General features: G+C 46.6%; 5 protein-coding genes across 5 annotated transcripts; 2 read left to right on the top strand and 3 right to left on the bottom strand.

Moving 5' to 3' along the window:
* Positions 1 to 31: 31 nt before the first annotated feature.
* On the bottom strand, positions 32 to 1,183 carry F5B22DRAFT_513070 (uncharacterized protein). The gene has a single exon (XM_047972552.1). It carries the CDS (start codon positions 906 to 908, stop codon positions 141 to 143), a length of 768 nt encoding a protein of 255 aa, XP_047834005.1. The 5' UTR covers positions 909 to 1,183; the 3' UTR covers positions 32 to 140.
* Positions 1,184 to 1,291: 108 nt separating this feature from the next.
* F5B22DRAFT_512862 (uncharacterized protein) lies at positions 1,292 to 4,018 on the bottom strand. Its single transcript, XM_047972549.1, has 8 exons — positions 3,650 to 4,018; positions 2,988 to 3,594; positions 2,860 to 2,926; positions 2,538 to 2,802; positions 2,375 to 2,474; positions 2,213 to 2,322; positions 1,917 to 2,163; positions 1,292 to 1,854 (listed from the first exon to the last, which is right to left on the bottom strand). The coding sequence occupies exons 1-8, from the start codon at positions 3,778 to 3,780 to the stop codon at positions 1,519 to 1,521; spliced, it is 1,863 nt and encodes a 620-aa protein (XP_047834004.1). The 5' UTR covers positions 3,781 to 4,018; the 3' UTR covers positions 1,292 to 1,518.
* Positions 4,019 to 4,660: 642 nt separating this feature from the next.
* On the top strand, positions 4,661 to 6,120 carry F5B22DRAFT_512772 (uncharacterized protein). Its single transcript, XM_047972547.1, has 2 exons — positions 4,661 to 5,231; positions 5,291 to 6,120. Exons 1-2 carry the CDS (start codon positions 4,862 to 4,864, stop codon positions 5,842 to 5,844), a joined length of 924 nt encoding a protein of 307 aa, XP_047834003.1. The 5' UTR covers positions 4,661 to 4,861; the 3' UTR covers positions 5,845 to 6,120.
* A 608-nt stretch (positions 6,121 to 6,728) lies between these two features.
* Positions 6,729 to 8,848, bottom strand: F5B22DRAFT_512713 (uncharacterized protein). Its single transcript, XM_047972546.1, has 3 exons — positions 8,424 to 8,848; positions 7,673 to 8,314; positions 6,729 to 7,611 (listed from the first exon to the last, which is right to left on the bottom strand). The coding sequence occupies exons 1-3, from the start codon at positions 8,509 to 8,511 to the stop codon at positions 7,109 to 7,111; spliced, it is 1,233 nt and encodes a 410-aa protein (XP_047834002.1). The 5' UTR covers positions 8,512 to 8,848; the 3' UTR covers positions 6,729 to 7,108.
* Positions 8,849 to 9,008: 160 nt separating this feature from the next.
* F5B22DRAFT_594923 (actin-like ATPase domain-containing protein) lies at positions 9,009 to 11,547 on the top strand. Its single transcript, XM_047974090.1, has 8 exons — positions 9,009 to 9,341; positions 9,390 to 9,996; positions 10,079 to 10,145; positions 10,204 to 10,471; positions 10,542 to 10,641; positions 10,700 to 10,809; positions 10,875 to 11,106; positions 11,169 to 11,547. Exons 1-8 carry the CDS (start codon positions 9,169 to 9,171, stop codon positions 11,526 to 11,528), a joined length of 1,917 nt encoding a protein of 638 aa, XP_047834001.1. The 5' UTR covers positions 9,009 to 9,168; the 3' UTR covers positions 11,529 to 11,547.
* The last annotated feature ends 3,024 nt before the right edge of the window (positions 11,548 to 14,571 follow it).

Below are 14,571 nucleotides of genomic sequence, written 5' to 3'. Positions count from 1 at the left end.
TACAAATACATCATAGGATTTTTAATACCTGTAAGCCTAGGACTACAGCTCACAGTTAGTCGCTAGCGTCAATTTCTCTTAGTTTGTATTTTCTCAAACCCTTTGCTAACAGGACAAAACTCATAATTAGATGCTTCGACTTAGGCACCCTCCAAGCCCCCTCCCAGAACCTCGCTAATTATTTCTATGTCTCTCTTGTCTTTCTTAGACTTCTTTAACCTCTCCCTCTCTATGACGGTAGCGACGATAATTTCCTCCAATTGTTCTCGGCTCAGGCCCTGCGCGAAGATCTCCAGACGAGCCACGGGCTCTTGCCCAGCTTCACTAGATGAACTTGAGGACCCAAGAAGGGATAGGGTCCCGAACGAAAACTTTGACGCCTTCATTTGGTTGGCGTTCGCTCTGTATCGTGCAAGTAGCCTGCCGTTACTCTCGATGGCAAGCCCCGCATCCCCGCTGAGCTCCCACAAGAGATGGCCGAGTCCAGTGAACGAATTATATTCATTTTTCCAGCGCTCAGTACGCCCCCATAACGTCATATCCGCCTTGGTTGTCGTAAACTCATGTAGCTTTCCTGTTGCAATCATCTCTCCGTTCGCATGACCCCGAGATACCTTGACCTCTAGCTTGTCAGAACGGGGTAGCTTGAGGAAAAGGAGTGCCTCAGGCTGGTTAGCGACTCTAGCGATTTCAATGTGCTTTTCAATTCGGAAGAAAAGGATTTCAAGCCCCTGAGGGAGCGTTGAGGCCCCTGGAATACCATACCCGTGGCCTTGACTGAACTGTTGTTGTGGATGCGCTCTTAGGGGGGTTGGGCCATAGCTGTATTGTTGCGGCGGCGGCGGCGGAGGCGGGTAACCACCGTAATGAGTAGTGTTATAGTAGCCTGAAGGCCCTTGTTGTTGCATGCTAGTGGTAGAAGAATAGAAGCTCAACTTTGAGATGCGTGTGGAATTCAATGTTCATTTGTTGAGCGCAGAGTTTGGCTTGAGATTTCAAATTTGATCTATCTGGCAGTCTGGCAGTCTGACAGTCTTCTGGTTCGACACAAGAACTAGAAAACATTGTTATATATAAATTCTCCTACAGCCCACGACTCATAGAATCATTCAAATCATAGTTTTACATCTCGAATAATCCTTCTAAGCCACCTGCCCCTGCTTAGCTGAAGCTTCGTGGCTAAGCTCCCGGTGGGTGCCACGCTAATCTCTTGGCCATTATTTTTTCCCTTTTAGGTAAAATTTATCATAAGACTCCCCGTAGTTTTGCAGACCATCCTCCTGCCCTACATAGTACAGCTGAAAGACTGCTTTCAATGCTCATGAAAAACTGTCTCCTATTGCTAACGGCCCGTTGGGCTGGGGCGATGAATCACCCTGATGATCGCGGCAGTGATATTGTTATGCTCCTTAACCCGAGGGTTTGCGCCGTAAGCTTGGGCTCTTGGCATCAGCAATATGATCAAAAGGCGTGAGGTGTTTGAGGCAAATTACTGGGCTGGCCTATTACCAGCTAATATTACTGGAAAGTTACCGCGACATTCGATGTCCCCATCTTCCGCCCCTCAACGTAGACATAGAACTCGAGCGATGCCCCAGATGGTACCATTTCAATGTCGTAGTCAAGTCTTTTCAATATCTTGCCTTTGGGATTAGACCAGTCCTTGAGTTTGGGAAATGGTATATCGACATCACACTCAATCGAGCACATACTCTTGACCTGGTCGGTCTTACGTGAAGGAGGTACTTTTTCATCGCAGTAGTCGATGTTCACAGTAACGGAGCCAGGAAAGTCGGTGGCAAAAGTGCGATAGAAACTGTGCCTCACAGTGTCTTTGGTGGATACTTCCTCGCCCTGCCAGAAGATAGTTAATCATGGACTCCCAGTAATTACTTTAGCATAAGCGTAGAACTCACCCTCTTTAGATACCATTCCATCTGGTTCTCAGCCATGTCTGAGCATTCATTTTCATCCCACACTTTATCGGCCTCCTCGTGAGTTCCTGGGATAAAACGACATTTATAACCCGAGCCATAGCTCGCTCGAGAGACGGTCGAGGTCACCTTAATAGGGAGCACGTCAGCACTCAAGGTGTCGCTGGGTCGCTGAGCGGCAATATCGAGGAAACCCTTGACTACAGCACCCCGGCAAATGGCAGTACGACTATGGTAACGTTAGAAGATATCACTAGGCAATTGATCCTGATACTGACGGTCTCATGCCTCCTGACTGTAGAACGCTTATACCAGAGGCTTGGTAGCGGTCCCTTAGGTGTTCATACAGGTATGGACTAGAACCAAAGCCTCCGACCATAATTATGCCCTAACAAGATTAGAACCAAACTATGCTTACGTCTGAGGCTTTTGAAACTTACAGTCACTGACATATTTTTGGTTTTCGCACTCTGGATTTGATCATCGCACAACTTATCTATATCACCGAAGGGTCCGCTAAAGATTTCCTCAATATGTTTCCTAGATATAAAGTCAGATACGTTATCGAGAGAAACTTTGCTGATAAAAGATACGGAGGCTTACTTCGTAAACATCATCCTGGCATTCTTTATGATAGGGTCGCATTTGTCATCGCTCGTCTTGCCATCAGGGAAAGCTCCCGCGGGAACTCGTATGGGATAGTCTCGATTGGATGACGGTGTAAATTGAGGTTTAACACCCCTTTCCCAGTCTTCGCGCATCACATCGTTGATATCATTCTTGCTGAGACGATCCCATCTTCTGCCCAAGCACTTTTTGCATTTTATCTCGAAGGCTTGATCCACAAAGATGCCACCACAAAGACCGCCTGTAACACCATAATGTCAACTTACTAATGAGAGATTATTGGGGAAAGAGGCAATACCTTCGCCTTCCACAGCTTCCTCCATCATAATTGGGCTAGCATTGGTAACCATGTAAGTGATTAAGTCCTGACACAGTTAGTTTTACCTAACTCACTTGCCTTCTCGTTCCACTGAGTGCGAAACTTACCACGGTACCACCGCCTGCATCGCATACCATGAAACAATCGTTTTCGTTCACCTTGCGTCCAGGTTCAGTCAACGTCGACAATGCAGCTGCCTCGGGCTCAGGCGCAAAACTTAGACGAGTATCACCAGCAAGTCTATCGTCTAAGATACCGGCGTTCTGAGCAGCCTGTCTCATGTCCCGTCGAGCATACCCTTTCCATATTGCAGGGACAGTGAGCACGACATGAAAGCGTAGAGCATCAAGGACAGTCTGTCCACGTGCCTTGGCAATTGTTTGGAGTGTGTGAGCCCAAAGTGCACGCAAGTAGTCAGCAATCAGGTCCACAGGTGTTTTCCCCTCCACACGCATAAATTGGCGGGCTCGTAGTATGAACTCTGACGACCTGAGTTCGGGCTCAAGGTCTTCTTCTTGTACTAGCAAGAGTTTGAACCATCGGACTGGGTCCCCATCTGAAGGAACGAGATAACCCCATGACATTTCTCCATATTCATAGAATATCTCGGAGGGTGCTTTGCCCTCTTCACGACCAGTTCCAGGCCAGCTAGTAATTATGTTAACTTGATCACTTTTGAAGTCTGCAGCTGTTGCCCAAGCCACACCGGAAAATCTACAAACAATTGTGTCAGTAAGTCCATATACATTGCACAGGGTAGAAGACATACGTTGTGCCGAAATCGATGCCAATAACTAAGATGTCGTCATTATCATCTGAAGTTGTCTTCCAGTCCACACTATCGTTATCTAGAATTCCTTGAGTCGAATCGGGTGGCCCGTCAGCTGGAGGGGGACTCATGTTGATGCTGATCTTCCCTTTCCCTCAATATTTCAGCGCAATCAGTATTAGCACTAGGAGAAGTTTATACCTCCGGAATTAGTGATAGGAGACTGAGGCACAAGTGAGATTCATACGCTGTGTAGGTAGGCACACATTATGACGTGACGCTACATATACAGATGTTATGTAACCAGTTATATAGAACTATGAAGTATACCATCATGTACTAGTGCATATTCACGATGGTCAAAGCGTTACAGAGCATGCTAAAGCATCTGGGCACGGCACCATCTCCGAACGTGGACCTATCATAGCAAAGACGCAGGGATCAGTGTTTTCGTTCCTACCTACACTTATACTCACGTCACGCCACGAAAAGAACACGAAGAACCCCCAACGAATCGGAATTCTTTATTTCTGATTCTGCCTTACGCCGACCCTTGCGCACAATGCTAGCCATGCAAGCATGTACGCAGTGCGGACAATGCCACATAATACCCCTCAATAAAAGATGTGATATTATGAACGAGTTGAAGTGACAACTTTCATCCTGAAACAGATTTTCTGAGGATACAGGGTTCAGCTGCAGTATGACACGTGGATAGGGGACTAAAGCATGAACGAGTAGGATAGGATTATTATCAGCTCGGCACATCGCGGTACAGCTACTTAGATACGGCTCCATTCCCCCCTCCATCCGGAAGATTCGCGTCCATGTGTTGTGATCTTAACTATACCGCCGAAACTGGAATCATGGCTTCTATAGAAAACCGACCTTCTGACCTCAATACGTCGGTTTGGACTTCAGAGCGTGGGGAGTATATCCATACTCCAGCAGAAGATAAAAACAGTAAGTAGTTGAAGAACGAACTTGACGCGTTGAACTATTGTCGAAAACCGGAGAGACGATTTAGTGGTCAAACTATCTTGTGTACCTTATCCACCGCTAATCAGATTATTAGATGATGCTGGCGCCGATAAAGATACCGCCGTCAAGGCGGCCTTGCAGAAGTTACAAGAAACTGTCGTGTCCCTAGAGCAACAGCTTGACACGGAGAGGAAGCTTCGCACCAAAACAGAGACTAACCTCAAAAGTGTCATGAAGCAATGGAAGCAGGTCGCTCAAGAACTGAGCAAACAACAGACGGAAGCCAAACCTTTCCATGCTGTCACAGACGATTATCTCAAACAGCTAGTTCAGGAGCTTAAATATGATGTAAGGTGTTTTGCAGAGACTTATTTCGAAGATTTGCCATCACAGCCATGGCCTCAGCAACCTCAGCTCGAAGATGGTAGTGTGCCACTTCGCGTCCTGCCTGAGGCTTACGAGCAATACCCGATATCCCCCGCACTCGCACAATCGTTCGTCTGGCGCATTCTGAAAAACAAGATTTTCGAGCGCTACGAATGGCCAGCCAATAAATCTGTGGGCATTGATCTATACGGCGTGTCCAAATTCCTGGAACCAAGTAAGTTTTCAGCTCCTCCTTGCCCAAATGGCCAGAGACTTACCCGTTTGATCGATTAGCCAATGGCGTGAATGAAGTAAATAGCACCGCACAATCCGAAGCTCTCAAAAAGTTCCATGTCTGGCGAGCGATAACCGCGAATATGGTGTTTAATGCAGACGCCGCTGCCAGCCCGAAGGATAGTTGGAGCACATTCAAAGATTCGCTAATTACAAAGCACATCGACCCGATTGCTTTAGCCTTTGTTCCAGAGGTAGAGTATAGACGATACTACGACTTGCTTGGCAACATCGTTGAAAAAGCTCTGGTGCTAGATAGGGAGATCAGTAGACAAGCGGCCTGGGTTCGCTGGGTTTTCGAAGAATCGGAAAGTTCTACGAGCCAAGGGAATGTAGACATTATCGTTGCGCCTGCTCTGGTGAAGCGCGGCAGGTCGGATGGGGATGGGTTCGAAGAGCAGAGGCAATTATTACCAGCGGATACTTTTGTTATTCAGAGTCTATTGTTATCAAAGACGAATAGCCAAGAGGAAACGGCAAGCCCTACAGAGGAGCCCGCAGAGAGCCCTACAGAGGAGCCTACGGAGGAGCCTACAGAGAACTCAAGCAGATAGGTACCTAAGTTTATTGCTAAGATTTTATATTGTCGAGGTTTGAGAGTCTCGTGGTGCTCGCCTATACCCTCTTTTCCATCAATGAGACTTGCCTACTACTTTATTATCGAGGCCTCTTGAAAATCCCCAACCGCCTCTCCAGTCTTGAAAATCACATCTAACAAAACTTTGTCGCCAGTTCATATCAATGTCCAAAGATTCCAATGTGACCAGACAAGGTATGAGGTAAACTTGACCAGGGCAGACGCTAACAGACACTCGTGCTCTATCTAACGCACAGACTCAATATCCGCCGCCAAGCCAGGCTTCGCCGCTACTCTCCCATGGGTTTAGTATCATGACTCTTCGTATCTTGCATGAATAGAAAACAGCATATGCTATTACACGTATGCTGCAGCGTAGACAAAGCATGCACCTAGGCGGAGTGCACATTTCATGCGACAATAGAGCCCCTCGCCTTTGGTCCGCTCGGACAATAAATCTTCGATCTTGAGCTGGGTGCATCGACGACAAGGGCTATCCCTCACCACTAGCCACGTATTCCGCTCATTATGCCGTGTTGGCCGACGTATCTCATGTTTAGTAAGATCGGAAGTATGATGTTCTCGTAATTGTCAGCTCATGAGCTAGCTAATTACATAGTACAATCCTAAGGTGATAGGACTGATATTCCCGTCATCAGCAACCCAACAGCAAGGGCGACGGATCGGTCATCCGGGAAATCAATGAACCTGTTGCCGGTATCACAGCAGACTATGCGTTTTCTGCACAGGGTTCATTCGCCTAGAACAGCCACATTCGAAACATCAGGCCATTTCAAGACTGCAAAGCCCATTGGCTCAAGCCGATTACACTGCGAACCTCTTTTTTCAGGGTCAACAGCGTGCCCATACATGATCCCTACCTGCACCTCTTTGACACTTTTGTTTATAGAGACGAGATAAACTTGCGTTTTAGCATTGGCTGTATTTCATCATAGAGTAGCCCTGTAAACGATCGTGCTTCCTCTCGGCACAGCTTGCCTGTCTTAGCGTCTCAGGTGCTTGGCATGACAATCTCAGGAGAAGGCTTGGCAATACACTCCTTCAGGATTTGGGAATCTGTGCAAAGATCCAGAGCATCGAGTTTTCATGTCGGACCAAGAATTGAAATCAATGCTTCACAGGTTCTGAAGACATAGCGGAGAAGCAGGGTCTCGTATCATTTAGGGAGTGTATTCAACATCTGCTTTTGCCTCTCATAATCGTAAGTCTTAGAGATCTAACTATTGCCGGCCATGTCGTTCAGACATGTCACAAAATACCTGTGTCTTCAATAACCTCTCCATTGTGTCGAACCTATCCCCCGATGACTTTCCATACTTAACTAAGCCGGGCCCAAGCACCATCGTAACCGCCATGTGTTCGTTTTGTTTTTCTTGCCTGCTTTCCAATTCCATTTCCTCTCGCAGGAAAGTAAAGGGAAAGTCATTAGGCGCAAGCCACTCAATGCTTGCTACTTGTCTGCAGGTATCCTTATCTAGTTCCAGGCTCTGAATGAGAATGCTCTCAAGCCCATCTTGGTACTCTCGACTCCCAGACGAGCCAAAGGGTTCCAGTATCTGAGAGATGTGGATGCTCCATTGCCTAACAAGAGTTTGACAATCTATGTCGGCCTCTGCTTCATCAAGGGACATGGCCTCAACTAGGAGACTTGCTGTATTAGCTCTCCACGTGTGGAATTTACGCATCCCTTGTAAACCTGCGTTTTTATCATGTCTCAAGCTATCTGTGATTGACATCAGTCTCTTGTTATTATTCTTCAAATCTCAGAGAGAGAAATATCATACCAAGCGAACCACACATATCACGGAATGCAGCGCCGGCACCTTGCCAGGTCCAGAAGAATTGGTTGAAGACGCTTTCGCGAATATACGACCACAGAAAAGCTCGCATTACACTGATACGAGTGGATGAGGTAGAGACATATTTTAGTAGTAAATCTGGAGGCATTCTCAAGAATTTGTTAAGGGACTCCAATGACTCTTCCACAATTCTAGATTGTCCAATGTCGCTTGCGAAATTTCGCAGTGCAAAGTCCCTTATTCCAACGCGTAATGTCATGGCTTTTTGAACAATTTCGTCATCAGTTAATTGGTTCCGGACTTCGTTCCCTCGCAGAAGCCGATTCAGTTCGCCGACTGCATCTAACATGAGTTGTCGCTGGTTGGTTGCATCCTTCTGTTTCTCGACGAGATCAAGTTTGGTTTGCTCGTGGTTATTACGCTCAGTCTCCAATTGGCGCTCTACATTCTTCAAATTCACTTGAAGATTATGTATAGTTTGCTCAAGTGCTAGAGCATCCTCTCCACCGTTTCCTTTTTCTCTCTCCAAGTTCTCCATCTCTTCTTTGGCTCTTGTCTGGAGACCAGGTGACGATACCTCTGGCCTTGCAAATGGATTGTGTGTATTGGCTTGGAAATAATCAGGGCCTGCACCATTATCAGCTAGACCACGACGATTATCTATGCTGAAGTTCACGGTGACAAAGCAACCGGGTTGTTGAAGGTTTGATGCTCACTCTATGAGGTTATGACGCACCTGAACTGCATTCTGTGTTGTTATTCCGAAACCAGTAGGATGACAAGGGAGTTACGTCATAATATGTCTCCCTTGACTGCGAATGCATGTGACAGCCATCAGGTATTGTTTTATAAGGGTTGAAACATGGATAAACCAGATATGCCAATGTTTATTTTTCCCTTTGACAGTCAGCCTCTACCGAGATTCAGGGGTATACAGAAACCATTATGCCACTTTCCGAAGCTGAGCATGGTTACAAGCACGGCCCTTGATATTATGTCAAAGCGAATCTAGGATCTCTGTTTGCTCTGCAATTACAGAAATAGCTAGGCATCAATGATCTGCATTAAAGCGGGGTATTGGCGATCTGTTGTTTAATAGTGAGTACGCCAAGGGGCGCAGACTGGAGAGGTTGCAATAGATCGGGTCGAGTAGCAAGGTCACTGTATCTTACTCCTTCGGGACTGGGATCCGATTACCTGCACATCAGGGGAACTATAACAGGGGAGTCACAATAACCTAGAGATGTACTTTGTATATGTTAGAATGCTGCCTTCAATATGAAACGCTAAAATTGAATTGGAGGGGGACCTTGAGCCCTATGGAGCATTTCCTCCCAGCTGCTTTGCAAGAACCGCCTCGTTTCTCACAGAGTCCCCGTTGTCCACGCTACACATGATCCAGTTGATTGTGCTCCATCTTACGTCTTCCACTTTTGCAGGGAATTTGTCGATATTTCTAGCCGGGTAATCTCTACGGGAAAATGTCGCGAAAACCTCGTAACACAGGTCTAGAAGATAATGGTGGGTTTATGCGAAAAACTTCCGACGTCCCAAATGAGCGTTGGTCTATGAGGGGCTTGATCAAACGGATAAAGGCAAAGAAGAAATCAAACCTTGACGATAGATTGGTCATTGGAATTGACTTCGGAACTACGTAAGTTAAATGGTATAACCAATTGTAATCACGCTGATCTTCGAGTAGATATTCTGGTGTAGCATGGGCCACAGTTGATGACTTAGAGGATGGCGAGATCAACATCATAACTTCTTGGCCAGGATCCCGCCGTGAAGATGGCAAGGCACCTACGGAATTGTTCTACGAATACGACAAGGTTATGTGGGGATACGAAGTTCCTTCTGACGCTGATCCAGCTCTTTGGTTTAAACTACTCCTACTGAAGGAGGAAGATCTGGATGAAAGCCTGAGACAGTCGGACTACTATATTCGCGCAAAGAGAAAACTCACAGAACTTGAAAAACCCCCAACGGAAATAATTGCCGATTACCTTAGGGCCCTGTGGAAGCATACCCTTGACACCATTCACAAGTCCCGGAGCAAGTTTGTTATTGCTGCACTAGCTTTCCACGTTGTTCTTACTGTACCAGCAATTTGGAAAGACTATGCCCGCACCAGCATGCAAGAGGCAGTTGCTAGAGCAGGAATACTTGATCACCGTCCTGCAGGTCCTACGACTCTTTCATTCGTACCCGAGCCAGAGGCAGCCGGGCTTGTAACATTATGTGAGCATGGTGAGATGCTTAAGACTGACGATGTATATGTTATATGTGATGCTGGAGGTGGTACTGTTGTGAGTCTGACAATTAGATCTTGGCCCCTTATACACCTAACCTCGTCGGTTTCATCGCATTGACAGGCATTTGATCTAAAAGGATCTCATCAGTTATAGAATTGGAGAATTGAATCCAATTCAACTCCACGAGGCTGTTGTCGGCACAGGTATAATATAAATTCACAAATTATCTAGGTTCACCAAGCATTGACCACTCTCCTCTAGGCGGCCTCTGTGGTGGTATCTTCATCGATGAACAGTTTGAACGGCTATGTAAGCAGCGGTTGGGACGAAACTGGAACAACCTTAGCCAAAGCGGCATAAAAGCCATGATGAAGGGTGAATGGGAATATGTCTATAAACCATCGTACACGGGCAGAGATGTTGACCGGGAGTTTCCTATTGGTATCCCGGATGAAGCGCTTAGAGGTTCAGGTATGAACGACACGAAGCGGAAACCTCATATTAAAAATGGCCGTATCCATTTTTCAAAGTATGCTTTGTCTAAGCTCCCCCTGTGCTTGGCGGTTGAATTCTCTTTACTAACCGCAGTCTGCATTCAGTGAAAATATTAGGGAAGTTTTTATGAGCGCATTTTCGAGTATTGAAGTCCTTATTGACGGGCAGGTAAAAAAGGCGGGGGAGAAAAGCCTTTCGGTCCAAGTAAGCAATACTGAGATCCTCATGCTGTAGGTAAACTGCCATTCTAAAATTCGCCTAGGGTATCGTTCTGGTTGGCGGCCTTGGAGCGAGTCCCTATCTTTATAATCACCTCAAGGCTCGGTACGAGGGTAAAGGCATTCAGATTTTACAAGCCGCTGGAATGAGACCGTAAGTTGTACGCTACGTCCCTGTGAGAGAAATTGCGTGGTCTGATTTCATTTCGTACCCCTCAGTCGCACTGCAATATGTCGCGGAGCTATATTGAAAGGATTCCTTGATATCCCCAGTACAGTAGGGGGCGCATCTTCACACGTCAGTGTTGTGTCGACAATCGCAAGACGGAATCTTGGTATCTCATCGAACAGCGCTTTCATAACTGGGGTCCATGACCCGAGGGATCGAATTTGGGATGGAGATGAGGCCATTTGGCGAGCCAAGGGTCAGATGCAGTGGTATTTGCGAAAGGTGCGTGCTCTTGTTAACAGATGAATTGATTGAGAATGTAGTTAAACTCACTATCTTCCTAGGGGCAAAGTGTTTCGACTGAAGAACCCATCCGTCATGAGTTCTATAGAACTTTCGCCACGGCAAAAGCATTTGAGGACAACGGGAGCACCTTCATTGATAAGATTTTGCAGTGCGAGGATGACATGCCGCCTTCAAGGAAGACTGAAAAAGTGAGTATTCTGTGTGAGATTAGCTGGAACCATGGTGGTGAGATAACGTTCGATTCCTTGGACGACTTTCCTGGCGCGAAAAGCAATTGCTTGAAGATTTTGGGATATGAGATTGTGATGGTGCCATCTGGAGCATCAACTGAGTTTGCTATCTACTACAAAAAGATGAAGGTGGCATCCCACAATGTCCATGTTAGGTTTAGTCAATAAACGTGTAGGAGGAATAGAAACAACAAGTCGCGTGTGCCATATGCCAGCTTTGGTGATTAGAAATTGTCACGGAACGACATAAGGAGTGCAGTACCTATGCCATTACGCTACCAAAAGGTAACGACGAGTTATCAAGTCGAGGGCTTGACGTCTCTGCACTCACTATATAGTACTGTACTGTAACAGAAATAGATACCCTTGATTTTGTTGAAGGTTATCCTAAATGAAATTAGATGCATTAAAACAGGGTGATTACTCCTATCGATACCTAAATTTGCACGAAGCCCGTAAATTCTTTGCAAGCGGGGTTTGACTTGCCATTGACTATGACCATCTCTAAGACCGGCTACCTCGCACGCGGTTGCTCCATCTTGAAACTAAAGAACTAGGTAGTTGCCGTCACTCCCATGGTGGTTTGAGATTGGGTTATCATACCAGACCTACACAGCTCTCTGGAATCTAATGTGAGAGTGCCACGAACAGCTCATATGAGTCAGCGCTTTGTGATCTACCAGCATGGAGTACCAATCTACCTTCACGACACACAAGATAAGTGTAATGGCATGGCCAAAACCATTAATATGGATTCGTGATTTCTTGATTATAAGCACCGCCCGACTTCAATACGAGCATTTTCTTACTTGTTATCTGATAGGGTAAGGAGAACTTTTTTTTGGGGGGGGGGGGGGGGTGGGTTGACCATTTTTGTAACAAGGACACTTATGAGTATGGTTGAGATACAGCTCACAGGGTTCACAGAAACCTTTGCGCAACAGCGAGGTTGTGTTATCTATCATTGAAACCTGGGTGCCTAACGGACCCATCTCTTCTGCTGAAGTGGAGATCAACGTAGAGTGATAAGACAAGGCACCAGAGATGTCACCCAAGATAAGAAACCTAATGATGAGGTGATGTGTCCAACTAATAGTTATCAGATGAGACTAGAGGTTTGGAAGCCGAGCAACAAAGAGATAGCACATGCATAGTCAGAAGAAAGTTGAATTCATTCAGATCTCTGACCCCTTTAGACTTTGTGCTACAATGAAAGTCTTACTGTATGATTCGCACGGGGGTTCTGAAAATATGCACTAGATCGATCACATCAATGCAAGATTCCAGGCCACAGTCAAGATATTCCCAACTAAGCCGGGTGTGACAAGCAATAACAATGAAAATATGGTTGAGGGAAGTGAGACTCACAGTGCTACTAAACCCGCACAATGAGTCAGCTGAGTCTGTCTGGCATATCAGCTGTTTAGAATTACATTTCAGTTGAGGGGCTGAAAGGTGCAGGCTATAGCCTAAGCTGCTTCTTTTATACTTAGAGGTTGTGTGTGACTACAGTAGTAAGATTGAGGGGTTATGGTTGCCTTCTTAGCCTTGTGTAGGCAGATTTCATGTTTCTATTGACGAATGAACTTGAAAAAGACACTTCATGTATTCTAGTCGGTAATAGTCCACGAAAGAATGTATACGAAGGTCTTACAAGAGAGTTCTGAGTGGGAGGTAGGCATGTGTCTTCCTGTCCAGTATCGTAGTAGTAGACTCGAGCGTCCTCGAAAGTGAACTACGAGGAGCTTTGTCTTATAGCAGCTGTGCTGGTATTTTAGAGCAATAATATAAGTTTGAGCAAGACTTCATAACCCTCGATCTCGATCATCAGGATAGATTATGCCACATACTGAACTCTCATTAGTCTGGCGCTCACTATTCCCTTCATTTCGACTATCACTTGTTACATCATTACGTGGTCTACATCAGTGGCCGTCAAGCGTAACTCAAGACTGTATTACAATCCCACTTTGGGTTTTGTCACTAAACAGCTTGGGTAAGATTTCCCGCGTTAGGTACAGTTATGAGCAATCGGTGACACATCTCGCTTGGAAAGGTTAATTGACAATACCGAAGTAGACACATGATGGCATATCAGCAGTACGGCTGGCCGGCGAGCGGACAGGCAGACGGGCCCGACAAAAGGATGACAAAAGGATCAGGGCATGATGGTGTTGTGGATGCCGCTGAAGCTTGGGATGATAGTGCGTATATTGGACTGCACACACCTTCCGACCTAGCAAATAAGGGGGACGAGTTTACTCATGGTGGCCTGCTTGGAAATACCCCAACACTAGGGCAGCCTCGGGCGGGTGAGTCACAACTGAGGCGCCTTGCCTGGTGCATCCCCACCGCGTGGCGGCGTGCTAGTCATGGCCGCCTAATATGATCCTGAATATTGCTGACTATATAAGAACCTGAAGAGGCCCAAGAGATCTGTATAAAGCCTCGGGGCGAAGAATGGGACTACGTAGTTGAGGTATGGCCAGGAATCGGTGATGATGACGAAGAAAGTAAGTGATCCGTTCGTTCCGTTGCTTCTCAACCTCTCAATCTCGGCTTTTGAATTGTTTCGCTTGGCCAAGGGTCAGGCAGGCTCCCGCATCCTCGCCACCACTAGTCAACTTTTGAATCACATTCCCGAGCACGACTGGCCTCCATCCCATCTCCATCCCATCTCCATCCGGCCGCTGTCCACTCCCATCACGTGGCAAACGCTGTTACGTTGTGTTGCCTAGAGCAAGCGCGTAGGGGGAGGTTCTATATTTGGACGATCTGTGGCTGAGCCTGAGGCAGCCGCGGATGTTTCCGCGTCATCAGGTCGCCTCACGATCCTGGGCCAGCTGATGTGGCTAAGCATGTTTCAGTAAACCCAGCTGGTGCCAGCCGATGCCTCCCGGCAGCTCTGAATCTGGCCAATCATCCCCACTCTAAGTATTTCCAAAAGGAGTTAGCACTGCTTGCAATAACGCCTGCCTAATTACCCGGATTGGTTACTTCACCTCGACAGCCAATCAACTCCCGCTCTCCTCTTGGACCTCTCCTCATTGCAACCTCAAATTTCAGGCCGCTAACCTCCTCATGCTCATGTTAGGTCTCAAGTTGCTTGCCGATCACATCTATCACGTCCACTCTGCATTTGAGAAGAAAGGCTTAGACTACCATCTTTCCTGGGAGAACCCCATCAGTCCGGAGGAGCTGCCGCTTTTCG

This window comes from Xylaria bambusicola (assembly GCF_022495145.1).
Source record: "Xylaria bambusicola strain CBS 139988 unplaced genomic scaffold F5B22scaffold_7, whole genome shotgun sequence".
NCBI lineage: Eukaryota > Fungi > Ascomycota > Sordariomycetes > Xylariales > Xylariaceae > Xylaria > Xylaria bambusicola.
Note: the sequence above shows the minus strand (reverse complement) of the source record. Positions and strands in the feature narration are given on the sequence as shown.

Excerpts from the sequence above, each read along its gene's own strand:
- F5B22DRAFT_513070 (XM_047972552.1), bottom strand. The coding sequence starts at position 908 with ATGCAACAACAAGGGCCTTCAGGCTACTATAACACTACTCATTACGGT.
- F5B22DRAFT_512772 (XM_047972547.1), top strand. The coding sequence starts at position 4,862 with ATGAAGCAATGGAAGCAGGTCGCTCAAGAACTGAGCAAACAACAGACG. Across the intron at positions 5,232-5,290 it reads GTCCAAATTCCTGGAACCAA|CCAATGGCGTGAATGAAGTA; the intron begins GTAAGTTTTCAG and ends TTGATCGATTAG.
- F5B22DRAFT_512862 (XM_047972549.1), bottom strand. The coding sequence starts at position 3,780 with ATGAGTCCCCCTCCAGCTGACGGGCCACCCGATTCGACTCAAGGAATT. Across the intron at positions 2,803-2,859 it reads GGAAGCTGTGGAAGGCGAAG|GCGGTCTTTGTGGTGGCATC; the intron begins GTATTGCCTCTT and ends ATGGTGTTACAG. Across the intron at positions 2,323-2,374 it reads CCAAAAATATGTCAGTGACT|GGCATAATTATGGTCGGAGG; the intron begins GTAAGTTTCAAA and ends TAATCTTGTTAG.
- F5B22DRAFT_594923 (XM_047974090.1), top strand. The coding sequence starts at position 9,169 with ATGTCGCGAAAACCTCGTAACACAGGTCTAGAAGATAATGGTGGGTTT. Across the intron at positions 9,997-10,078 it reads ATGCTGGAGGTGGTACTGTT|GATCTCATCAGTTATAGAAT; the intron begins GTGAGTCTGACA and ends TTGATCTAAAAG. Across the intron at positions 10,146-10,203 it reads CGAGGCTGTTGTCGGCACAG|GCGGCCTCTGTGGTGGTATC; the intron begins GTATAATATAAA and ends ACTCTCCTCTAG.
- F5B22DRAFT_512713 (XM_047972546.1), bottom strand. The coding sequence starts at position 8,511 with ATGCATTCGCAGTCAAGGGAGACATATTATGACGTAACTCCCTTGTCA. Across the intron at positions 8,315-8,423 it reads CAACACAGAATGCAGTTCAG|GCCCTGATTATTTCCAAGCC; the intron begins GTGCGTCATAAC and ends ATAATGGTGCAG. Across the intron at positions 7,612-7,672 it reads TGATATGTGTGGTTCGCTTG|ATAGCTTGAGACATGATAAA; the intron begins GTATGATATTTC and ends TGTCAATCACAG.